This window comes from Arachis ipaensis, chromosome B7, assembly GCF_059453495.1.
Source record: "Arachis ipaensis isolate K30076 ecotype BB chromosome B7, ASM5945349v1, whole genome shotgun sequence".
NCBI lineage: Eukaryota > Viridiplantae > Streptophyta > Magnoliopsida > Fabales > Fabaceae > Arachis > Arachis ipaensis.
In genome coordinates, this window is record NC_142442.1 from 112,090,001 (window position 1) to 112,116,776 (window position 26,776).

General features: G+C 34.4%; 1 protein-coding gene and 1 pseudogene across 2 annotated transcripts in view; both read right to left on the reverse strand.

The window, feature by feature from the left end:
- Positions 1 to 1,727, reverse strand: part of LOC107607467 (putative serine/threonine-protein kinase PBL21) — a 3,005-nt gene extending 1,278 nt beyond the window's left edge. For both annotated transcript variants that reach the window (XM_016309419.3, XM_088493692.1), the window contains exons 1-4: positions 1,336 to 1,727; positions 1,212 to 1,244; positions 880 to 1,073; positions 548 to 737 (exon numbers count right to left, since the gene is read on the reverse strand). In XM_016309419.3, the coding sequence (XP_016164905.1) occupies positions 548 to 737; positions 880 to 1,073; positions 1,212 to 1,244; positions 1,336 to 1,420 (502 nt within the window). In that variant the 5' untranslated portion in view covers positions 1,421 to 1,727. The remainder of the gene's footprint in view (positions 1 to 547; positions 738 to 879; positions 1,074 to 1,211; positions 1,245 to 1,335) is intronic.
- Positions 1,728 to 2,781: 1,054 nt separating this feature from the next.
- Positions 2,782 to 26,203, reverse strand: LOC110262446 (uncharacterized; annotated as a pseudogene).
- Between the last annotated feature and the right edge of the window lie 573 nt (positions 26,204 to 26,776).

The following is a 26,776-nucleotide window of genomic DNA, read 5'->3' on the forward strand; positions in this document are numbered from 1 at the left end:
ATCATGGATGGGTGTCACAGAAGAAAAATCAGAAAGCAAAGACTAAGACCATTTTTTCTCCACATTGGACGAAGTTTATGACACTCCTTACACAGTTGGACACAGGCCATAAACCAGTTTACAGTAGTCACTATGCAATCACAAGGAACACCGCAACGCATATCAAAGTAGACAAAATCTGTTCATTCTATATACACAAACTCCTTCTGTGGTTAATGGGAACAAAATATAAACAATACAAACGAAATATACAAAATTATGAAAATATACTTGCAAGAGCAACACAAGCAACAAAAGTTTTCCTGTAAGTAGCAGGTGTTGCAATGTGCTCTGTTGCATCAACTTCATTATAAATAATGGTCAATACCGAGATATGAAGAAACTAAAGATACCTATTCCAGTCACAAATTTACATTGACTGTTGACTAATGACTATAAAACCACAAAGTTGTCTGGAACAATCCAATCAGAGCTTCTACAGCATTGCAACAGTCAAGCACTTGCAAATTAAGTGTAAGTGCGAGAAACATAAACAATAAATAGTTACCAAAGAGATGATCTTCAAGGCAACCCATAGGCATATACTCATAAACTAAAAGCCTTTGATCTCCATCGGTGCAATAACCTATGAGCCTGACAAGGTTAGAATGGTGAAGAAGGCTTAACATAAGAACCTCCATCACAAATTCCTGAAAGCCCTGATGACCATCATGACTTAACTGCTTTATGGCAACAACCTACACAAGAGGACAATTCAAATTTGAAAAACATATCCAAATAACCACAATAAATTGATTATTCTGTTGTTAATTGCTAAATTGTTAGTCATGTCATGTGATCTGAAACTCTGAATTGAAAAGAAAAGAGGTAGTTAGTTGCCTGGCCAGTAGAGAGGCGACCCTTGTAAACGCGTCCGAAACCGCCCTCACCGATCAAATTGACTTGGTTGAAACCCCGTGTTGCCGCCGCCAGCTCTCGGAATCCAAAGCTCGCCGCCGCCGTGCTGCTTTTCCCATTACTCGTACTCTTCCCCTTCCCCTCCGAATACGATTCCTTCTTCCTCCTTTCACTCTCTAACCACCCAAAACTAACTTAAATAATCTGACACTTGTTTTAAGATTTTGATAAAAAAAAAATCTACTCTGAATTTAAGTACATTAAAATAATAATAAATAATCATAATTACAAGGCAGAAGAATCGCAAGGCATACCAGTAGCAGCAGTGTATTTCCCTCCACCAGAGCCTGTAAAATCCACACAGAACCCTCGTAATTCAATAAAATAAACGAGCAAAAATAAAATAAAAGAGAAAAAAGAGAAGAAGGAGGAATGGACCTGAGGAAGCAGATCGAGAACCAGTGTCAATTTCGACTCTGCTGGCATCTTTGGCGCGAGAAACAAAGCACGAGAAGCAGCTCATGTCGCTTTTCTAACCCAATTTCACTTCAATTTAAAATATCCAAATCCCTATTCTGCGGTGTGGAAGGGGATCTTTGCATAATTCACTCTCTCAGTCTCTCTCACTCACTCACTTGAAATAAAGTTGCTCTTCTTTTTCGCCTAAATACTACAATGCAATGCGTATATTCAAACAAAAATGGCTATTGTTTCCAAAGCGGTTTCATTAGATTCGCGACACACTCCTCCGATGTTTTCCCTTTTAATTCGTTTGCGTGTGTGTTTTGTTTAGCAGAAATGAACTGACGCTAGTTATGGTAGCTACAATTAATTAAGCATCTATTATTTATTCACGATTTATAAAGAAGGTTTTTGCCTTTTCTTGCTTTTTCTCTTTGGTATGTGTATTTTTTTTTTTTCTGTTTTTGTCATTTTATAATTTAGTGGTATTTTTGTTTAGTATTAATTTTGGATTTTCACTTTGGTTGCATTAATCTCTTTGATTTGCAGGGTGGGTCGCTCTCTATCCTCTCTATTAGGGTCTTATGCGCATTTATAAATGTTACGGTCCCAGACATCATTGTTTTTTCTTTTTCCCCTTCTTTCGCCTTTTTATCTTTTTGCCCTCCTTATTCATCTCCTCCAGGCTCCAACACTCCGAATCCCGCATTGTCTATCCGACCGTTTTTCACACGAAAGTCATTCCGTCCTTCCACATCAGCTAGTCATTGGATAAAAAGTCTCTTTTGTTTCTTTGGTGTGAAAGGTACAAGTCATCAAGAGACCGTTGGCCATTTTCTGGATTTGGCTTATTGGGCTCTCTGGTATTTTTAGTCCACTAGATATGCTGGACCCATTTTGGCCCAGACTTGAGAGCCTACGATTTTCATAAGAAAAATAAAAATGAACGAGTTAATATTCCTGGTTCATTTTTTTTATATATGAAAAAAAATTTAAGGTACTTTTGATGGAAATGAATTTATTTGGTGTAATTATAGATGGGTAGATGTTGTAGGAAGAGTAGGCCCAACACGCAGGTGGCGTGCTAAGCTAGCATGCAGAACGCGTATTGGACACGAGATAAGCTCCTAGCCAGCACGCAGGAGGCGTGCTGGACACGTGGCGAGTTCTCATCCAACATGCAAGGGGCGTGTTACATCACGTGGGTGGCATGTTAGACATGTGTCACATATTGATTCGATGTGATTCGTATGTGGCCTGCATGTTGAGTGCTTTGTCTATAAAAGCGAAGTTCGTTACCATTTAACTTCATTGTGAGGAGAGTTGTTTTAGTGTGTTGGTGATGTGATGAACAAATATAACTAGGGATGTCAATGGGGCAGGGCGGGGACGGGGATGCCTCCCTACTCCCCGTCCCTGCCCTCAAATTTTGTCCCCGTCTTCGTCCCATTTTCCGCCATGGGGGGATAATTGCTCCCATCTCCATTCGCCATGTTCTCCGTGTTCCCCGCGAGTCCCTATTCCCCATCTGCTTATGTTGAACATTTATATGAAAATTTTCATAAAAAATTTTAAAAAAAATATAAAAAAATCACAAAATGTCAAAACAACGCACAAACATACATATCTTATCCAAGATTACAAAATTTTGATAAATACCTTTTTCTCTAATAACAAAATGTTCGTGCATTCTAACACAGCAAAATGAATTTACTAATTTGCTTTACCCTTACAAAATGTTCGTACAACACATAAAAAAAGGTTCACATACATCGTTGTACTAGTTAAGAAAATTTCAATTTAGGATTTAAACAGAAATGTCTATTGCAGTAATATATTTGTATGTTGTTAGGAGATATGAATCCTAATGAAATTGCTTCAATCTTGCTTAAAGTCATAAATAGAACAGCTAAGATCACAATTCATAAACAGAACAGCATAGCATAAACAGAATAGCATAGCATAAAGTCATAAACAACCAAGAAAATCAAAATTCATAATTAATGGAAAATAAAAAAATTTGAAGTATGAAAAAAATAAAAAAACAGCCACCAATTATCAGAAATTCATAGAACAAAACATTCATTAACAAAAACAACAGCCACCAACTTCAAAAAATCAAAATCACCATCAAATTCATGAAAAAAAACAAAAACCTAAAGTGAAATACCAAAATACAAGAAAAGAAGAGAGTAGTGAATCTTACTAGGGATAAAAGAGAAATGGCCGAAGAGGTCAGAGACGCCGGTGAAGAGAAGAGCAACGAACGACGCGGAAGAGGACGAACGGAAGAGGGCGCACGGGGTGGTGCGGTGATGATGCAGTGAGTGGGCCGGCTGAAACGGACAATGGCGAGGCCGTGACAATGGTGGTCGGAGGTGGCTGGCTGGGACGAGGGAGAGAACGTAGATGAAGGGTGCAGAGACGAAGGGTTTTCGCAAGAAGCAGAGTGAGGGACTGAGGGTGTCTAGGGATTGAAATGCGGTGGTGGGAACTGGGAAAAGGAGTTAGAGTTTTAACTTTTCTATATATATATATTTGCAATGTGAAATGACTAAAAAACCAAAATAAAAACTAAATTTTTAAGGGTATTTAAGTAATTTAATATATTCGGGGATTGTGGGGAATACGAGGACGAGGACGGGGATCCCACTCGGGTCCCCGCATCTGCTTCGGGAGAATTTTGTCCCCCATCCCCGTCCCCGCAGGGAAAATTCTCCGTCATTGGGGTCCCATTCGGGGCGGTCCCGGCAGGGATCCCGGCCTCCTGGGAATTTTTGACACCCCTAAATATAACGGTATATCACAATAGTAAGATTATATGAAATACACATGAGAATTCGTTTGTGATTTCATGCACTATGACGTTTGCAGAGCTATTGATATGTGCTTCAAATGTTCGTGATATGAAGAATTCAATCATAATATAAAGCCCAACTACCCATTAATTATGTTTTTCACATATTCATGCATCCGAATTTGAGTACAACTCATATGCATTGCTTTCACCATTTACTTTAGGGGATTTTGTCCCCTTTTATTATTTGCTCTTTTTCTTTTCTTTCTCTTCTTTTTTTTATTTTTCTTTTCTTAATAATTTTTTTCAATGCATATGATTAAGATATTGAATGCATAAACATGTTCTTTAACATTCTTGTTTATATTTTCAGAAAATTCTAACATACTCAATTCTCAAACCAAATGTTTCCAAACCCAATTTTCCCACACTTAAATCATAAGTACTCTCACTAGTCTAATCTAACTAAGGATTCAAATTAAGGACATTATTGTTTTTCGCTTAGAGTTAATGATGTGCTAAAGTAAAGAATAAAAGGGGTAAAATAGGCTCAAATTGGTTTGCAAAGGATAATAAAAGGTTAAGGCCATATGGGTATGTAAGCTTAGTGAAACAAGGCCTCAATCACATAAGTGCATGCATATATTAAACAATAGAAATATAGAATCAAGCAAGACAAAGATCACAATTTTAGAGAGAACAACACACACCAAAAATAAAATATTGGTTGATAGAATGCAACCAATTCAAATAGGCTCAAAATCTCACAGGTTTTGTGTGTTCGAGCTCTAAACCATGTTCCAGTATAATATTCCTTCAAACAAGTTTATCAAAAATTTTAAATCAAATTAGTGAAATACTCTAAAAAGTTTCTTGAAAAAGTAAATATTACTTCAACCAAGTAGTTGGTAAAATATGCACAAAATGTAACAAACATGCAATCAAACATGCAAATGCAACAACTAACTACAAAGAAAATTTAAACATTGGTGTTGAGACAGGAAGGTACTAACCCACGGAGATCGGTATCGACCTCCCTACACTTAAAGATTGCACCGTCCTCGGTGCATGCTGAGATGCGCAAGTGGGCGGGTTGCTCCAACTAATGCTATTTCTTCAAAGATTGTGCAGATGAAACTTGTTTGTTGCCCATGTAAAGGTTTTCCGTTTCCCTTCCTCGGTGGCCATCCTAAAAGAAGAGGAAATAGAAGAAAATTAACCCAGGAATAAAGAAGAGGCGACGCGTAAGCGTCGTCCACGCTTACGTGTGGGTGAGAAAGAATCCTAGTGACGGGTAAGCGTCGGTCACGCGTATGCGTGATCACTGGTTGTGCTAAATGCCGCCGCACCACCGCATCACCACCACCTCCTCCTTCTTCTCTGCCGCACCGCACCGCACCACCACCACCACTATCTTCTTGTGAAATTTGTTGTGGTATATTATTGTTGCTGAAATTTGAATTTGGAGTATTGTTGCTGAATTTGTTGATTCTTGTTCAAAATGCATGTTGCTTGAATTTTCTGATGATGATGATAATGACGACCATGATGATAATGGTGGTGGTGGTGGTGAGTTCTTGTTCAACTTGGGCTTCTGGTTGATTTTGGTTGATTTTGGGAAAAGTTCTGATGATGATGATGATGACCATGATGATACTGGTGGTGGTGGTGGTGGTTCTGGTTGGGTGTAGGTTTCTGGTCTGGTGGTGGTGGTGGTGGTTGATTTTGGGATAAAAGGAGAATGGTATTTTCGTCCGAAGGACAATTTTAAAACAAACTGAAACCTTTGAGACCATTTTATAGCGAAAAAAAGGTCAGGGACGAAATAAATTTTCAGCTTCTACATTGGGGACCAAAATCATACTTATCCCTTTTTTTTATATATGAACAAAATTTAAGGTATTTTTGCTGGAAATGAATTTATTTGGTGTAATTAGAGATGGATAGATGTTGTAGGGAGAGTGGGCCCAACACGCAGGTGGCGTGCTAAACTAGCATGTAGAACGCGTGTTGGACACGAGATAAGCTCCTAGCCAACACACACATATTGATTCGATGTGATTCGTATGTGACCTGCATGTTGAGTGTTTTGTCTATAAAAGCAAAGTTCGTTACCATTTAACTTCATTGCGATGAGAGTTGTTTTAGTGTGTTGGTTGTGTGATGAACAAATATAAGATATTAGTTTATATTTTTATATATCTGTGGGTTTGGGATTTTTTATATTTTAACCTAATAAGAGATTATAAATACCTTATGTCTGCTGTTGGCCAATAGGTTGCTGCATGCACAAGGCGGAATTTAAACCCTTGACACTTACTTAAGTGGACGAGTGAGCTAACCACTTGACCAACCCAAGTTGGTTTGCACGTTATAATTATTATTATGCATTGATAATTGAATTTGATTTGTTTTTAATCGGCCCAAGTTTTGAATTTTGAATGTTGAGGTCTCTTGCCTAATATTACAAGATTAACAAATTTGCCCTATGTAACCCATTTATTTAACTTTGTTTGCTTAATTGGTTTTGGATTACATTAGGAGGATCTTCAAAATTTTGACATTAATCTTGTGATATTAATGGTTGAAAGCATATTGGTGTTTGAACTAGCTAACTTACCTTGTTGAATATTTTTTCTTTTGTTTACTGCATTCACTAATAAATAATTCTTTTTAAATAATTCTTTTCTAAATAAATCCAACTCAAAACAGTATAATTCTTTCTTTACCAAATCGGCCTCAAACATATACCTTTTTTTAAATAAATTAAACTCGAAACATAACTATTTTTTTAATAAATAAAAAATTAAATAATACAATTTCTCAAATTCAAATCTTTTTTTAAATAACATTTCAAATAAAGTCTTAAATTTTATAACAAAATTTTGGCAACATCTCCCCTAAAACTTGGACTTTGCCACCCTTTTTGGGTCCCAACCAAACCATTCCTCGACTACAGGAGATGGTTTGAAATTCCAGAAAAAAAAAAGAAGTGGAATCAGAATGAGATCTCCATCAAAATGAGGATTTGCAAAAGAAAGAAAGAGAGAGAGAAGGGAATAGGGTAAGAATGAAAGAAAGAAAACAAGAAAAAGAGCGGCGCAAATGATGGCAGAGGTGGCAAGAGTGATCCGAAAGGTGGCACCAGCAGAAAGTAAGATCTGGATTTATTTTTTAGGGAGGAAAAGAACTGGGATTAGATTGAGAGTGAAAATCGAGTCTACCCATTGAACTTCTTCTGCAAATGGAAAAAAGAGAATAGAAACGAGGAGATGAATAGGGTTTCAAAGAGAGAAAGAAGAGAAGGAAGGGACACCATAAATGAAGAAAGAGAAGAAAAGGAAGAAGATGAGTTATGTTAGGAGCAAGGTTCTGAGAACCGGACCGATCATCGAACCGCTCTATTCATTGGTTCACTAGTTCATTGGTCTAACCAGTCCAACCGTGGTCCAACCGAAAAACTGTTTTAAAATAAAATAATAAATAAATTATAAAACAACTCTCATCAACACAATAAAAAATAATCGATAAATCATCAACACAATAAAAATTATAGAACATGTTTATTACTATAATATAAAATTACAGAACATGTTTGTTTAATAGTTAATACATTGATAGTATTAAATGTTTTTCAAACTTCCAATCAAATATTTTTTCAGATGATGGTGAAAATTCATAAATTGAGTCTGTGTAAACCATCTTTAGAAAGATTCCTAAAATAGGATCAATCATTTGGCTTCTAAAACATAAAATCCAGGATACTTGTTAAGAAACCTCTGTTTTATCACCATACTTCCTGAAGCACTCAGTGTTGTCCAGTTCATTGTGCTGATGATTTTCAATGTTGTAAGCTACTCCACTCCTAACTTTGAGCTGCTCCCTAATAAAGTTTCAACCTGATGAACTTAATGCTCTTATTAAAGTTCTTGAATGTGGTAACAGTAAAACAAGTTAATGGTCTTATGAAAGTTTTTGACAAAAATTTCAGACTAAATCCAGCAATTACAAAATAGGAAACACTAAATCAGACTAACAGAGCCAGCCACCCGTAATTTCAGAACTTCAAACGAAGAAGAAGACCGAACATTCAGAAATTAAAAGGAAGAAACGGAGGCCACTAACCTTCGACAGACGGCAACTGGCGAGACGAGCCGATAGGCGAGACGATGGCAACCAGCGACCCAACGGCAAGCTACTCCATGCCACGAACAGCAACTGGTAAAACACTATCAGCAACTGCCATCAGAACCATACATACAGAACCATACAATCAGAACCACACATACAAATTTACAAATTTGTAAAATTTCCACCATTAGCAACCAGCAAATACAAGACAGAACTAAAAGAAGAATTGAAGAACCAACCTTCAGAACCAAACTTGAAACGGTTGAAACCAAGACCGAAGCAGACTAGGGTTCAGTGAAGAAGAAGAAGAACCAAAAAATTGAAGAAGATGACCAAACATTCAGTGAAGATGAAGGGAGCAACCACTAACCTGGGTCCGTGTTGAGAAGCTAGCGAAGATGAAGAGCCGAAGAGGACCTGCCGAGTTACTGGGTTCCGAACACGGGGAAGAGGAGGAAGCGGCGGTGCTGAGGACCTAGGACGGCGGCGGTGCTAAGGACCTGGGACGGCGGCGGCGCTCATGACCTGGGTTAGGCGGCGACGATGGAGGGCTAGGCGGCTAGGGTTTCTTCGATTCAGAGCAAGGTTCGGAAAACCGGACCGGTCATCAAACCGCTCTAGCTACTGGTTCACTGGTTTACTGGTCTAACCGGTCTAACCAGTGGTTCAACCGAAAAAACCGTTTTAAAATAAAATAATAAATAAATTATAAATAAACATTCTAAAATATAATTATAGTATAATATAAATATTAAAATAGTTTTCAAATTTAAAAAACTACATTAAATGTCATCAACCAAATTCATATAATCTTATTAATATACAAACTCAAGTTAAATAGTACAAAGAAATTTCAAATATTAAATGTCAACATAAAGATTTATCAATCATCAAAACCTCAAGATGTTCTTGTGAGTTTCTATTTTTTTGGGATAATTATTTAAACATATTATGTAATTATGATTGTGATTTCAACTATTGTGCTAAAGAAACCTTCAAGTAACAAGGATATGTTGATGGTGGTGGTGTCTTCTGAGGCATCAATGTCTCCTTATCCCGCCCCTCCAATTTCTTTAGCTAAAGCCATAACAAAAGGAATGGTACTAGAAAATGAGGTAGTTAATGGATAATCAAATGAGAAGCTTTTTGTTATTGCAAGTGAAGATGAATAGGCCAATGCACAAGTTTAAATGTAGCAACTTAACAGAACTTAACAGCAACAAAAGTTAAATACCAGCAACAAATAATCACTCTAAACCCTGAAATCAATAACTATTTCAACAAAAATTCAAAAACATCATACTTAAAAATTAAAAAACGGCAACAGCAGCACAACAAATCCATTTTAATGAACAATTTCAACAACACAAAATCAATGATTTAATTAATTTCAGATTTAGAAATCACAAATTAGAGTATTAGACATTCAAAACACTAAACCTTCACCCAGCAATTACAAACAAAGCCAGTAAAACCAGCACAACCAGCAACTACAATTCAAAGCCATTAGCAAATTTGAACAAAAAAATTAGGAGCCATCAGCAAAACCAGCAATTAGAAAATAAAGCCAGCAATTACAAAACACTAAACAAAGCCAGCAATTACAAAACACAATGAAAAACATATGAAATTAAAAACAGCTACACAACACAATGAAAAATAACAAGTTAGGAGCCATCAGCAATTAAAAACAGGAGCCAAGATCCAAGAAGAGTAAGTTTTCAGCATTAACAAAACAGCAAAACAGAATAAGTTTTTAGCATTAACAAAACAGCAACACAGAGTAAGTTTTCAGCAAAACAGAGTAAGTTTTCTTAACCTAAATTACTCATAAACAAAACTCAACTCCACCTGAATTGTTAATTTAACCTTGGTCTCATGGAATCATAAATAGGAATACATTACATTGCTCTTTCTTCTAAAATTCAAGCAACAACACATGATTTCACAGTTTAAAACCTTATTCACCAGCTTCTCTTCTAATTCATCTGGAATATGCGCAAATGCACTTTACAGTATCCAAATATCCAAATACAACAACTCAATAATCTCAAGTTCTCAACTCTCAAGGACAGCAACAGGTATACAACAAAAAAAATTAACAACGAAAGACAGAAGCAGAACCATAACAGAATCAAACAAAATCAGTCAATCACTGTAAAAACTAAAATTCAAAATAGAAATTAAAGACAATAGAACTATAAATTATCAATCCTAAACCACAGACAACAATAATTGAAGAAGAAAAATGAAAAATCAGTAAATCACAAATTCAAAATTATTAATTAACAATACTCAACCATTATTCAACCTATTATTCAACCTAGGAATTCATAGATTAATTAACAATTATTCAACCAATAAGGCCATAACAAGTTTAGAGATTATTCAATAATTATTGTTAAAAAAAATAGTAAAATACCTAGAAGAACAGAGCTGGCGACGGAGGCATGAACAGAACTGGCGATGGAGGCAGGAACAGAGCTTACGACGGAGGAGCAGAGCTACGCAACGGAGGAACAGATCTACGCAAAGAAGAAGACTGAAGATGAAGACGAGCCACTAACCTGGTTCCGTGCCGAGAAGCCAGCGACGATGAAGAGTACCTGCCGAGTTACTGGGTTAGGGTTCGACGACCTGGGAACGGCAGTGCTGACGACCTGGGGACGGCGGCGGCGCTGACGACCTGGGAACGGCGGCTTCCGATGGAGGGCTAAGGTTCCTTCGCTTTCAGAATTCAGAGTTCTCCAATCTCCAGTACAGGGAGTATAGTGACAAATGATGAAATGAATGAATGATTGGGGGAAGGGGTTCGTTCACGCGTGGTTCCCTTTCTTTTTTTTTTTTTTTTTTTACGAATTTCAAACGACGTCATTTTATCCGAACCGGCCGGCTACCGGTCCGGTCCGGTCCAACCGACCGGTTTTTAGCCGGTTCAGCGGTTCTCCGCGGTTTTTTAGGAGCGGTTATGGGTGGAGGACCGGACCGCTTGCATTGCCGGTTCCCGGTTAAACCGGTTCGACCGGCCGGTCCGGTCCGGTTTTCAGAACCTTGATTCAGAGTTCTCTCATCTCTGTTCTCTGAAGACCTGGGTTAGGAATGAATGAATGATTGGGGAAGAGGGGGGGGTTGGGTCACGACTCACGAGTGGATCACTGGATCCGTTTCCCTTTTTTTTTTCAAATTAAAAAACGACGCCGTTTTATCCGAACCGGCTGGTTATCGGTCCGATCCAATCGATCAATTCTCGGCCGGTTCGACAATTTTCTGACGATTTTACTACGAGCGATTATAAAGGAAAGATCGAACCGTTTGCATCACCGGTTCTTGGTTGAACCGATTCGATCGACCGGTCCAATCCAATTTTCAGAACCTTAGTTAGGAGACTCTTAAAATGACATTTTTTAAGGGAAAAAAACTCAAAAAACTAAGAAAATGTCACCTAGAATAAGAAGCCACGGGTATACCATTGTTAAGTTAAATAGATATTCAAGTTTCTTCTTCTCTGTTAATAGTTCTCTATTAAAAAAGTTAGTTGTTTCTTTACATGTGCAAAAATATATGTGCTATGTATATAAATTTATGTGCTATATCGATAAATTTATGTTATTTGCAAAATTTTTTGTGTTATATTTCGAAAATTTGTGCACTCTATCAATAAATTTTTATGCTCTCTAACAAAAATTTATATGCTACAAAAAACACAAAAAAAAAGAGATATCCACGCATTGTTTTTTACTAGATTTTATACCAATTTAGTTGATTTTAATTAAAAAAAAATTGTACACTTAATATCACTCATATATATATATATATATATATATATATAGAAAAGGTTACAATATATAATAAGCTGAGTAAATTAGAATTTAAAATTATCTAATTCTTTTCTTGAGTTTAAATTTTTTTTAAAAAGGATCGTATCCTATCCTGAATTTAAAGTTCTTCCATCTAAAATTTAATTCTAAAAATAACTCCATCCAATTTGACTTATTCAACCAATAAAAAAAATTAAAACAAACAGACCATCTAATCTTTTAATGCTTAACAACTACAATAGTAATAAAATATTATTTTTATATATTTAATTTGGGATTCAAAACCTAAACAAACAAACAAAAACCTGAGTTCACACTTCATACCCCTCATTTGGGATGGATTGACCAGGTAGGATTGACCTTGCCTCAAATTTTGTTTTATCCGTAACTTCACACATTTTCTACCAATTTTATTTGCTGTAATCAAATTGGCGTAAATTGGATATTTATGAGTGTGAACCGCGTTGTCAGTCCTACCCTAGTCTATCTATTCTTACTGAAAAAGAAAGTTTGATTCTATAGTTTTGTAAAATTTTTAATTAGATTTTTATATATATTTTTTTAATTGAGTCATACACTAATTTTTTTTTATTAGGTTCTCTTGAGTTTTAATAGTAATTAATTTAATTATATAGAGACCAAATTAAAAAAGAAAAAATTGATATAGAGACTCAAATAAAAAAAAAAAAATGTAGAGACTCAATTAAAAAAAAATTAGTACAAGAATTTAATTAAAAAAAAAAGTATAAAAATTTAATTAAAAATTTTGCAAAACTATAGGAACCAGCAGAATAATTAAACTGAAAAAAATTATTTATATTAACAATCTCTTCATTAATTATTTTAATTTCTGAAAAAAAGAAAGTTTTAAAAAATAAATCCTTTTTTATTTTGATTTTTTTAAATATATTTAAACTTTTAATATACTTAATTAGCTTGTTGAAAAAATCCAAATGAACAAACTTTTATAATTGCACGTTTTTATTTACATTTTAAATTGTTATTGTATGAGTCAGTTTGAGTTGGCTCTATAATAGTATACGAGTATACAAAATCACCGTCTTTATTACAACGGCTATCAAAATTAGATTACAGCAAAGTGGGATTTTCAAACAAATAAAGCACATAATGTTAGTATATACATATAGGGGAGTTCTACCATGTAGAAGTTGTTGTACTTTCTACATGTGTAGAAATTGTGTGGATATGTTCATTATATGATATAAGTGCCTAGTTAGGGGATCAAAAATGATATTTTATAGTGTTTGTTTTATTTCTCATTGTTTACATAACGTGACTTTAAAATTTTGTTTGTTTGTATAATTAGGTTTAGTTAAAGAGAAAGTATAGGAACTAATGGAGTATATGTACAATATGTATAATAGGAGTTTAGGAATGTTCGATTCAGTAGGATATCAGATATTTATTATCCTTGGTATTCAGATAGTTATTCTGGATAGTATATGTGTATTTGTGTTTAAAAAATTAGTAGTATTTTATTTAAGATGTTCATTTTTTAACTTTTAAGCCAAATAAACAGTACACATTATATAGATACTCCATTGACTCCCTAGCAAGATTCAATTAATGAGAGATGGAGTTAGGCTTTAGTCTATTTGGCTTTTGATATTATTGGATTAAAAGACAAAATTAATAAATTTTTTTGTATTAAATTATTTGGTACTAAAATATGAATTTAACTTCGAGAGTCTCTTCAACAAAATTTTTTTTTCAAAACCCAGGAAAAAAAAATCAATTTGACCTATACATCTTTATTCTTCTCATAATTGAATATGTCCTTAAATTATTTTCATTAGCCTAATAATTATTTAATTTATATAACTTTTAAAATTTTTAAGTTAGAGTTATAATTAGTTATTTAATATTATTTCACATCTACTTAAAAATGCCCTTTAAAAGTCTAGAGTAAAATTTTAGCTTGTATCTAAATTAGTTATAAATTAATCAATTATTCATTTAATAATATATCAATTAATCAATTATTCATTTAATTTACTAGATTTATTTATATTAACTGTCAAAATTTCTTTCTACTAATTATAAATATTTAACTACCAAAAATAAAATAAATATATAAATATACATACATAGATAATTATATACAAGACAATTTTATTTATATCACGTAATGAATTTTCTAAAGTGGTATATTATTTTGGTTCAATACTATTAAGTTAGCAAGTCTAATTATGGGATTGATAGGTAAGCTTTTTTGGGATAATTTACATCAATTAATTTATTAGAGATTAATTTTTACGAAGATATCTTGAATAGAAATTAATTATTAAATAAAATTATATAAATCGAATCAAGCATAAATTTAATTTAAGTATTTATATATAAATTAAATTAGCTTGATTTAATTTACTATTTGTACAGATTATTGACATTTTTTATTTAAATTTAAATAAAATATTTATTCTAATTCTGAAAAAATTAAAGTTTTAACTCCTATGTCACTTTAGAGGATCATACTTTATAATAACCTTTTGAACAACAAAAATTTCAGTAATGATTTTTTGGATGCTAATGAGTCAAAGCATAATTTTTAATAAAATTTAAAAAATTATTTATTATTTCGTTTTAAATTTATAATTTTAAAAATATAAAATTTTTGAAATTTGAATTAAAACACAAAATATGAATTTCTATTCTTATTCTTTTTAATTTTTTTGATATTTTATTTGAATTTAAATGGGAGGTACTTTCTTATTGATATTTATGTTTTAAAGTTAGTAATTAACTTAAAAATAAAAAATGTCAATAATTTATACAAGTAGTAAATTGAATTAGGTTAATTCAATTTATTAAGTATATGTTGTACAAGTAATAAATCAAATCAGACTAATTCAATTTTTATGTAAATTCTCAAATTGAGCTTGCTTTATTTGATTTCTATAGATCTATTTAAGACAGACGTGTAACCAATTTTTATTCAAGGCATCTATGTAAAATTGATTTTTAATTAATTTATTGATGCAAATTACCTTTTTTATTGTTTGGTTAAATTACTGGATTTTTTATGAAGGATTAAAATGTTTTGATTCAAGCTATTATTTTTGGTATATTTTCAATGTTTTTATTTTCATATTTATTTTATTTTTGGTAGTTGAGTATTTATAATTAGTAGAAAGAAGTTTTGACAATGTAATATAAATAACTCATATTAAAAATTAATTAAATAAATAAATAATTAATTGATTACATATTATAAAATGTGAGAATCATGAAATTATAGCTAATTTAAATATAGATTAAATATAGACTTTAGACTTTTAAAAGATATTTGTAAGTATATGTAAAATAATAATAAACAATTAATTATAACTCAATCTTAAAGAATTTAAAAGTAATATGAAATAAGTAATTATTAGGCTAACAAAAACAATTTAAGGACATATTTGTTACAAAAAGAATAAAGATATATAAGTCAAATTGTTTTTTTCCCCTGGAATGCAATTTGTTTTTCTTTTGGTGGAAGAGATTTTGAGATTAAATGCATGCTTCAGTACCAAATAACCCAATTCAATGAAGTCTACTTATTTAGCTTTTTAATACAAATAATATCAAAAGTTCAAAAAACTGTAGCCCAATTCCATCTCTCATTAATTAATTTAAATAAACCTAATTATATAAGCAAATAAAATTTTAAAGTAATGTAAACAGAAGAGAAAAAAATAAAGTAGAATGTTACTTCTGATCTCCTAACTAGACATTTGTCACACATTGGACATATCCACACTATTTCTATACATGTAGAAGTGTAGAATATACAGCAACTTCTACCTAGTAGAACTCGCCATATAGGTAACGTGATATAAGATTGGTTCGTATATCAAAGTTGGGCCAATGTAGTTGTTCGTATAAGAACATCGAACTCTTTATTGTCCATGTCTATGTCTTTCACTAGATTAACAAAGTATAGCGATGGTGATATAAGAAGTGGGTCATTCTGCATAAAATTCAAATGGTCAAATTTACTTTTATCGATATTACTAACTTTTACAAAAAGTTCTATCATTTGTTGTGTCATAATTTTTTTTATAGATGTCAAACATGAGGTGCACATATTTATTACCATAGAGGCAAAATAGATGAAATAAAAAAAATTCATTTTTCATTGATTCTAACAACTTATACCCAACTCTGATCTTCCAACCTCTTTTCTCCTCCTAGCACCAATGCTCCTCAATATCAAACGCTTTAGCTGGCATAAAGAACTTATCCGAGTGCGCAACAAAATGGGATTATCACAATCAAATATCACTCCAATGTCATTATTTTTCATATGACAATTGGGATACACATTTACAACCACATATCAACTAGATATTTTCTCTTAATTTTTGGAAGAAAATCGTAGGAGAAGAATAAGTAAAATATTTGTAGAGAATACAAATGATTGCAGATCTTTTATAGCTGTTGAAAATTTGTTGTACCATATCTAATTTAGAGTGCAAACATCATAATTTCTCGTTTATCTCGTTTAGAGTATAAACGAAATAATACTATGTATATATTGTTTACAGTGTAAACGAAATATCCATATTTCACATATCGTATCTTATCTCGTTTACCGTATAAACGAGATATACATATTATTATTTTATTTACACGTACCGAGATAAGTAATAGAGTATAAATTCGTAAAACATCACATATTATCTATATTTGTAAATAATTTTTTTTTCTTTAAAATCCCGAGCTTGATAGAGCCATTGGCTTTGAACTGGCAGTCGATGATGATGTCGTCGTTGCCCATAGTGTCTACACTTCTTAAATCGAATTCACCTCGGTTCACAATTCTAGGATTTGTTAAACACAAATATTTACAAAGTTACCTAATTAATTTACCGATGAAATTTTATAGATAATAATAGCCAAAACTTGCACGCTTGCTAGCAAGGTTATCGTCAAAGATTTATTTTAAGGGATAAGTACTTTTTTCGTCCCAAGGTCTGGGTCAAAATCAAAATTATCCCCGACCTTTTTTTCTTATTAAAATCATCCTCAACGTTACAAAACGTTATAAAATCGTCCTTTTCTACTTCAATTTTATTTTTTTACCAAATTACCCTTATTAAATAATAAAAATAATTAAAAAATTAAAATAAAACCTAACCCACCCACCCCCAACTCCCTCACCGTAACCTCCACCCCTCACCCCACTCCCTCACCCCTCACCGTAAACCCCCCACCCCTCACCCCTTTCTTCATCACCACCAACCCAGTAACCCCCAATTCCCTTCTTCATCATCAAACCTCTTACCCCCTTCTTCAAAAATCAGTCAACAAAAAAAGAGAGGAAAAAAAAAAGAAGAAAAAAAGAAAAAGAAAGAGAGAAAATAAAGTATATACAGTTGAACAAAATTAACTAACAGAGCCAGTGCCATTGATAATAATGTAACCAAAAAATAATTAGAAATAGTCTAATTGTTCCTGTAATTAATATATTAAAATTGTCTAAACTACATTAAAACCAAAATCTTCATCTTGAAGGCATCTCTGAAACGACCAAAATCAATTATGATGAAGCTGCACACCAAGCAAGATTATCAGTATTAGTGCTGTTCCCCAAACAACTTGAACAAAATTGGTTCAAGATTTGATGAATTTGAATCAGCATAAAGATTTTGTAGGAAGAACGAAGAACAGAATCAGAAGCATCTCCTCACTCTCCCTTTCCTCACCACCATCACCACTGCCACCATAGCCAAATCATCATCATGCAATTACTATAATCAGAATCAGTATCACCAATAATAAATTAACAACAATAATTCTGAAGGGTGAATCAACAATGGTGAAACAACAACAAAAACAAAAATAGAAGCAAAAGGCAGAAAGCAAAAAGCAAAAGCAGAAAAGCAGAGGCAGCGGCGGAGGGTCCGGAGGGTCGGGAGCTGGACGGCAGCGGCAGTGCCTCCATGCAAGCTTGCGACGGCCGGTGGCAGCGGGTTGGACACAGGTGGCGCGGCGGGTTGGACGCAGGGGCGACAGCGGGTGCACCTCTGAGGCAGCCCAAACGACAGCATGAGGGGGTGGGGGGTTACGGTGAGGGGGGAGGGGGTGATGGAGTGGGGTGAGGGGGTGAGGGAGTGGAAACTGATGATGATGGGATGGGATGGGATTTGGGGGTGGGGTTTGGGGGTGGGTGTAGGAGGAAGGGAAATTGGGGGTGGGGGGAAAGACGAAGAGATGTTGGGTGTGGGTGGGGTGGGGTTTTATTTTTTTTTAATATTATTTTTAATTTTTATTAATAGCTAAGGGTAATTTGGTCCAAAAAATAGAAAAGGACGATTTTATAACGTTTTGTAACGTTGAGGATGTAGAACCTATGCACAATTACTCAAGAGGGGGGGGTGAATTGAGTATTGCAACAACAATGAATCTTTTTGCGAAAGTTAAAGACAATATACAAAAGTGTTATTGTACTAGTATTTTTCCAAGAGCTTAACTCAATTGCTAAGCATTTATAAGGAGCTTTTACTTTCCAATAGACACCAACTCAAATAAATTGATCAAGCTTTTCACCAATCGGACTTAAGCTATTCCTTAAGTACTTACGAAGCTACTTTTCGATCACAATTTATTTGCTCAAAGGTAAAAGACAATAATATAGAAGAGATGAGTTTGGAGAGATGCAAACGCTATTTAGAGTGGTTCGGCACAATCCTTGTCCTACGTCCACTTTCTTTCTCAATCGCTATTGAGAAGTTCCACTATTGCCAAGCTTCAAGGTGCTCGCGCAAAACCTTTTACAATCCGAGTCCTTAGTTTCTAACACCTCACGGTATATGATCACCACTCGTATACTAACCCACTCGACTTAGAGATTCCTTCTCTAAGATTTGCCTTGAGTACTTAGTATACTTCTTTGGTATCCTCACCGACTATAGTGTTTATAACTCTTGACTCAACCTTGGAGATCACACTCCAATTTACAAAGTGTTACAAGAAAACAATTCTCAAAGAATTGTTGAGATGAAATGAGTACTCTCTAGAAGAGTGTATGATTACAAGTTTAGCACTATTGAACCAATTGATATTGCTCTCTCAAATTGTGTATTATAACACCTTAAAAATGTGTAGAATGAAAGAATATGAACAAGATAGTTTGCAAATACTCACATTTATGAAATAAGGCTTCAATCCATCTATTTATAGACTCCCCAAACCTTAGAAACGTTGGGGAGTTAATGGGATGGAGCCGTTTTGTTAAAACTAGCCGTTTTTTATGTTTTTGAATCATTTGCATCGATGCATAACACTTTGCATCGATGCAAATGTGTCTTTGAAGCTGAAATTTGAATTTTCAGCTAGGTTGCATCGATGCAAACATCTTTGCATCGATGCAACAAGTCGTTGCATGCTTTGCATCGATGCAAGATGAGTGTGCATCGATGCAAACCTTAAAGAATGGCTTAAAATCACTTCAAAATACTTAGGATTGATCTCAAACTTGTTGGAGTCAATTCCTATACTTTTGTACCTTTGAAAACAAGTTTTTAAACCATTTGGCTAGCATCGAATTGCAAGATGTGCATCAAAACATTTTGTGAGTGTGTGTTGAGAGATTTAGCAATTGGTTCTTAACAAGAAGTTACCTAAGTCGTAAGACACTATACTTGTCTTCAAATGTTGTGGACTTGAGTTTCTTGTTGTTGTTGTGTTGCTTTCAACTCTTCATTCCTCAACGTTTAATGTTGGTTGATCTTTCAACATGCTTGTTCATTCAAGTTGTTTGTTGGTTTGTCTTTCATGTCGTTTGTTGGTTTGTCATTCATCAAAACCTACGAATACAAACTTCGCATACAAGCAACATGATTTACAGAGGATGATTTTAATAACAAAAAAAGATTAATGACGAAATTAATTTTAACCTCAGATCTTAGGAACGAAAAAAGTACTTATCCCTTTATTTTAATTAAATTACATAATGTTTCATTAGGGGTGCCAGTTTGAGTGACGCACATGATGTCATTGTATTGTTAGGATAGGTTAGGTTAGATTAAGAGGATTAATTTAAAAATTTAAAAAAATTTTAGGATTGTAGTTTTGTAAATTAAAATTGATCTTTTATGAGTACATTTTTTAAGTAAATTTATCAGCGTTATGAATATTCGTATAAGAAAATAGTAACTTACTCATTAATCATTATTAACTTTGAATATTATATAGAGATGTTTCACATAGTTACTCATACATAATATAGCCGTCAAAAATAATTTCAAGAAGATAGAAGTATAAAAATTATCATAATTTTTATAAAAAGTTTGAAAGAGTGGTACTAAATTTATCTGGATGAAAGACATAGTATACACGGACTTAGTAAAGATTTTAGAAGTTAGTGGCATATAAAAATTAACGAAAATGATAGAAAGTGAATCATGTGATTTCGACACTTATATTGATGAAAATAATGATAAAGATGACAATGCTTTATAAATATGATATTTGGATATTATATTAGTTTTTTTGAATATTATGTTGTCTGTTTTAGACTTTTAGTATAATGTAAGTCTATTTAATCACGTTTTTTACTTTAATACTTATTAAATTTGTCTATTTTAATTTTAGCCTATTGACAAAATGCTTCTGACATTATTTTCCTTTACTTATTTATTTAGTTGAATATGATCCTCGTGTTTCTTTTAAATTTTAGCAAGTGTATATAGATTTATCAAATTAATCATGATAAATAAAAAAGAGACTACCTACAAATTAATCTATACAAATATTAAAAATTCATATGCTATTGCTGGTTTTTGAGGAATTGCAGCAATATGTCAAACTTCTAACTAAACCACATTTTAAGTTGAACTGATCAACTTCAACTTTTTCATGCCCAACAAGGGCAAGAGAACCTAAAGGCTATAATATAAACTAAGAGATTCATCAAAAGCAATGTAAATACACAATGCAATTATTGTTAATTTTTTTTCTCTATACTTGAATATCACAAGCATTACACCAGAGAGAATGTTTTTTCAAGGATATTGAGGAATTTACACATAGATCTAATGTAACAACCCCGATTTTCGAGTATGCGAGATCTTTTTTGAAAGTACGAATTTCTCCGGAAGATCAGTAAGGGGAAAACCTTTGATATATCATCAAGAATCTCAATCCTCATTGTCATTATGTCATCTTTAAGTTAGAACCTTTTCCGAGACAAGCTCGATAACACAATCACGAAGAACCTAGTTTTTGAACCGTATCGGTTAGGAGTTTTAATTCGATTTTTCGTAAATAATCTCAGTTTGACAAACCGGACTCGATTTATGAGAGGAGAGAGATAATAGGATGATATTATCATTATATGAGTATTAGAAGCCTCTTGAATGATATTATAAGGTTACCTGATCAGTTTTAGTTAAAAACAGAAAACCGGTTTAACCGGGTTCACAATTTACTGGTGCAGCTTAGCACCAGCACTCTCTGATGACTTTAGCAATGCTAAGGCCTCATTATACATGTTTTATTCTCATAATAAATATGTTACTAGTGTCATTTATGCTAGTAACTCAGAAAATAATTTTTAGAGATGTTTTTGCAAGTGTTCCGATACATCTAGTTTTAGTAGTTATACACCTGAGATATTTTAATATTATTTTAATCCACCTCCAAGCCAACCAATCACAACTCACCCTACACCCCCAAAACCCCCAAGGCTGGCTCATTTTCACTTTGTGGCCGAAATTAGGTAGAGAGAAAAAGAGAGAAAAGTTCTTAGTTCCAAATCTTCAAAGCTTGATTTCTGCTGAACTAAAACTCAAATCAAAATTCCAATCCGACCAAAATGATCCTCTCTTCTTTCTCTACATGATCATATGACTTCTCAAGGCTGGGATCAAGGTGAGTTGGCTGTACCATCTCTCTTTTGATTCAATTTCAAGGAAACATGCTTAAATATGTGTTTTCTTGATGTGATTTAGGAGGAAAAAGTGTTTAAGGACCACCTGAAAGTTTGATTGAATTAGGAGCAGCAAGACCAGGTAGGGTGTCACGAAATTAATCTTGATTATTTGTGTTTGAGTTGTGTGAATGTTGTATTATTTGGCTGTGCTAAAAATTGGTTGCATATATGATTGATTCTTGGTGAAAATTTGGTGAAATTTTGATGAAATTTGATGAAATTCAAGCTTTAAAGTTCATGTTCTTGGGCAGCTGGAAAAACGAAACCCTAAGCTTAAATTGAGGTTCAATTTGTGTTGAAATCATGTAGAAAAGATGGGGTTTTAGTGGCTGCTAATTTATTATGAATTATGGTAAAAATCGGTTGCTGAAAAGACTGAAAAACGGGTAAAAACAGAGAAAGAATCTGAAAAATTTATGAAGAACATGAAGAACACTTTGAGTGTGGTGAAGAACAATGAAGAACACCTTTTTGATTCATAAAAGGGCAAGGAAGTAAAATTTTTGGTGTTTAAGGGGTTATATGGTAATTTCTGGAAGTTAGGGTGGTAAAAGTAGAAATATTAAAAGTTACGGGTGGTAAAAAGTGAATTTTAAAGGTTAAAGGTTAAAGTAAAGTTAATTTTCGAAAATATATTAATAAAATAATAAATAATAATAAAATATTAAATAATAATATTTAATTAAAAATAATATTTTAATAAAAATAATAAAATAATGCGAAAAAGGCAGTTTTCTGTAAAAACTTTAGAAAGACAACTTTAAGCGCAGAATCTCATAATTACCTTCATAAAACACTTAGGGAGTGGTAAAAACATATTAGTGAGACAAAGATAAAGAAAAGATAAAAAGTTGAAGAAAAGATAAAAATCGAAGAAAAAGTCTGTAAAATTTTAACAACAGAGAAACAGACAGAGACTAGTGAACGAATTAGGGCAACATAGTTAGTTCTTGATTTGCGAATAGGGTTAGGTATTATATGAAAAGTTAAACTGTTTCAGTATAGACTTAATGAACCTATACTTGGGGCAGGCTAACTAATCATACCGAAATTTACATAAGCTTTAAATACATACGTTAAATAGAGAGAGCAGAATAAAGAGACAAAGCGAAGAGAGTAATATGATAAAGAGTAGAGGACCTATTGAGAGGTCATCTGTTGCATTAAGGCAACCTCAGAGATATCTATATGTTCATCTACTGCATTGTAGCAGTCAGATAGATAATGGTGCAACCACTGAGAAACGCTTTCCTGCGGTACAGATCCATATTTTATTTCTGTAAGGCAGAGGGGTTATTTCCTGCTACAGAAGTACCGTGACCACCTGTTCCATTTCTGTAGTGGCAGAGGGGTTATTTCCTGTATACAGAAGGTGTGTCGGCATACAACCCTGCAGTGGCAGATGTGTTATTTCCTGCGTGCAGTGGACCCTGTGGTGGCAGAGGGGTTATTTCCTGTACACAGGGGTATAGCCAACAGGAAAGCCATATCCGGCTAGTAATGCTGGGTTACGTCGGGAGCGGGTAGAAACCGACAAATGAGCTCATTACCTGCACTAGGACTAGACATGCATCATTCTTGTCTGTGCATTATTCTCTGTTGCATTCCTACTTGTGTTTGATCAATTTCTTTATGTTTGTTTGCTTGAGTGCTATGTCTATGCTTTATTTTCTTGCACTCTTCTGTTTGTGTTCTGTTTTCTGTTTTCCCTATCTATTTTAACTACTGTTTACTACTTTACTGTATTCTAATATCTATCTGCTAATCGGAATCAAATAAATGAACGTAACTAATAACCCCGACCCTACTAAGAACTCCCCAGTTCTTACCCCTTCTCTCCCTTCCTCCCCCCTCAGATGGAGACGGGCGTGATCTTCTATGAGTTCGAGGACCCTTATGTCTACGAGGATCCGGTACATCACAGTTACTTCATTATGGGTTTGGAGACTCGTATTAGACGATATGCGTTACCTAATCGAGCTTTTCAACATCCTCTGTCTAGCCCGCATTTTGACCCTGATGCTCCTTACGACTTTCCCTTATCCTGGTTACACCCTGACGCACCTGGACATCCTTTTCCTGATGATCCTGAGCACCCTATACCAGCTCAACCTTTGAATGAGGCGGTACCTGAGCCTATCATTCCTGATGAGCCTGAGTTAGCTGATGACTACGTACCTGTGATACCACCAGAGTGGGAGTTTCCCCCTGAGCCGATCCCCGACTTTCCACAGCCTGATGAGCCGGCACTACCAGACGGTGGGGTAGCTCCTATATACGCGAACGGACCTGTGCTCGCGAATGGTTTTGTACATAGTGAGAGCAGTGTTTCTGGTGGATCTGAGGACATAGTTGTAGCTGTGGACGATGAGGAGAAGGAGGATCCTGAGATAGAGATAGAGCAGGATGAGGAGATGGATGAGCCTCATGATGATTCTCCAAACGGCCACGTGTAAATATAGTTTGACTGCGGAAAGGGGCATTCTTTTAATGACACTCTAGTCTAACATTATCAGATAGTTAGTCTCTCACTTGTGTTAGTACACCCGAGAGCTAGGAGCTATATAGTGGTTAGGCTAGCCTGGGCGCCAGCTTAGTGGCTTTTTGTATGGGCCAGGCCCTGGGAGTGTCGTGTAAATATTAGCTACGTAGGATGACGAGGATGTAAATTGACTTGATCTTGTGTAAACGCTGCATGTTTTGTTATAGTGTACATGATGTATATTATCAGTTGTGTTTCTATGTTTCTTTATGCCGCTTTTCTATTACTCTCAATGTATGCTTGTTTATTTTACCTTGTTATCCGCAACGATACGATATAAAAAAAAAAGTTACCCGTAAAATTGGTATCGCTCTAACAAGGAACAGGCTCATATAGTAAATAATAGTTAATAATTAAGAGGGATAAGTTAGTAACACTTAGCTTCTTGTATGACCATGGCATACTGGGAGTTGGGTCGTTACATCTAACCTATTTTGAAAGCTCATTTCGGTCATCTTTAACAACACAGGGATAGGGAAACACACCCCCATTTCTATGCAGCGTTTATGCCTCAGCTTAATTCTGCTCTCTAAGCTAAATGAGAAATACTGTGAAAACTCCTCCAGCTCCTTCAAATCTCTCCTCATCTCCACCACAAAGTAATTGTATTTTAGCTCCAGATTATTTTTAATACTGTAACAAAACAGTTAAGGAAATCTTCGGAACATAGTAGTTGCATCGCGTCGAGAAAAACCGATATTCTCAAAGTAATCTATTCGGGGTATAAGCTTTTCTTGGATACTACATGATAGCAAATCAGTGTGCCTACTTACCTCTTCTATGCCAATACTTTGGAGGTAGTAAAATGTAGGACGGAGTTGGTTATTGACACTGCAAACGAGCAACCTCGGGCGGTGATGTATGACCCTTTTAATATCCGAGCCTTTTACATGAGCCTCGCGGAGAAGGAAGGTAAAGACGGGTATGATGTCCGAGACGTGGGTGGTCAAAACATCCGGGCACATGCCAACTATGCGTCGAAACTCGATCGTGGTGAAGTCCATGGACATAATGTATTCCACTGTAGATTTAATGTTATTGAGGGAGGCAGTGATCAACTTCGGATGATTTTCGATAACTGAGAAATAGTCTAGACCTATGGATTCTAAATAGAAGACCATTTTCTTGAAACTAGTATCAGGGTTAGGAGGAAGACTTTTCTTGAGAGGTATGGTTTTCTTTGGAAATCCAAAACCGGCATCAGCATTGGGAGCTAGGCTTTTCTTTGGACAACCAAATCCGGGATCAGGGTTGGGAGATAGGCTTTGCTTTGGACATCGCCACTTTACAACCTGCAGAAGGAAAAGAACAAGAAAATTCAAGCTCATGTTAACAAACCCAAGGGGCTATATTGTTATTTCTTAACACACCAACCTCAATCCAAGACTCTTTTTTTAATTAAAAAAATATTTGGGTTGAGAACAATAAACATTTCAAAAGATCAAGCAGTACCTACCCATACGTCTAATAGACCTGCCAAGCCAAGACCTCTTAGTAGCAGCATCCATATTTAAGTGATAATCTACGGAATTTCGAGTGAGAAAAGAAATATGTGCTTACTGATAAACCGCTATTTTATGGTTTATCTTGTGCTCAATTGAGTGATTTTTATTAACTCTTTACCCACTTATTCATACTATTTGTATGGTTTTATATTTCCTTCCTAATTATGTGTTTTGATTGAAAACATGCTTCTTTGATCTTATATTTGCTTATTATTAATCCTCTCTTATTACCATTAGATGCCTTGATATGTATGTTAAGTGTTTTCAGATATTATAAGGCAGGAATGGCTTGGAGGATGGAAAGGAAGCATGCAAAAGTGGAAGGAATACAAGAAGTTGGAGAAATTGCTAAGCTGTCCAGCCTGACCTCTTCGCACTCAAACGGCTATAACTTTAGCTACAGAGGTCCAAATGATGCGGTTCCAGTTGTGTTGGAAAGCTAACGTCCAGGCTTCGATTTGATATATAATATGCTATAGTTTCCCTGACGCTAGGTAATGCGACCGCGTGATCCATGCGGCCGTGTCGCAGTGACAGAAATCAGCGTGTTTGAATTCTTCTCCAGCGATTTCTGGGCTGTTTCTGACCCAATTTGCGGCCCAGAAAACACATATTAGAGGCTATAAAGTGGGGGAATATATCCATTCATGAGGAGGCTCTCATAATTCATAATTTTAGGAGTAG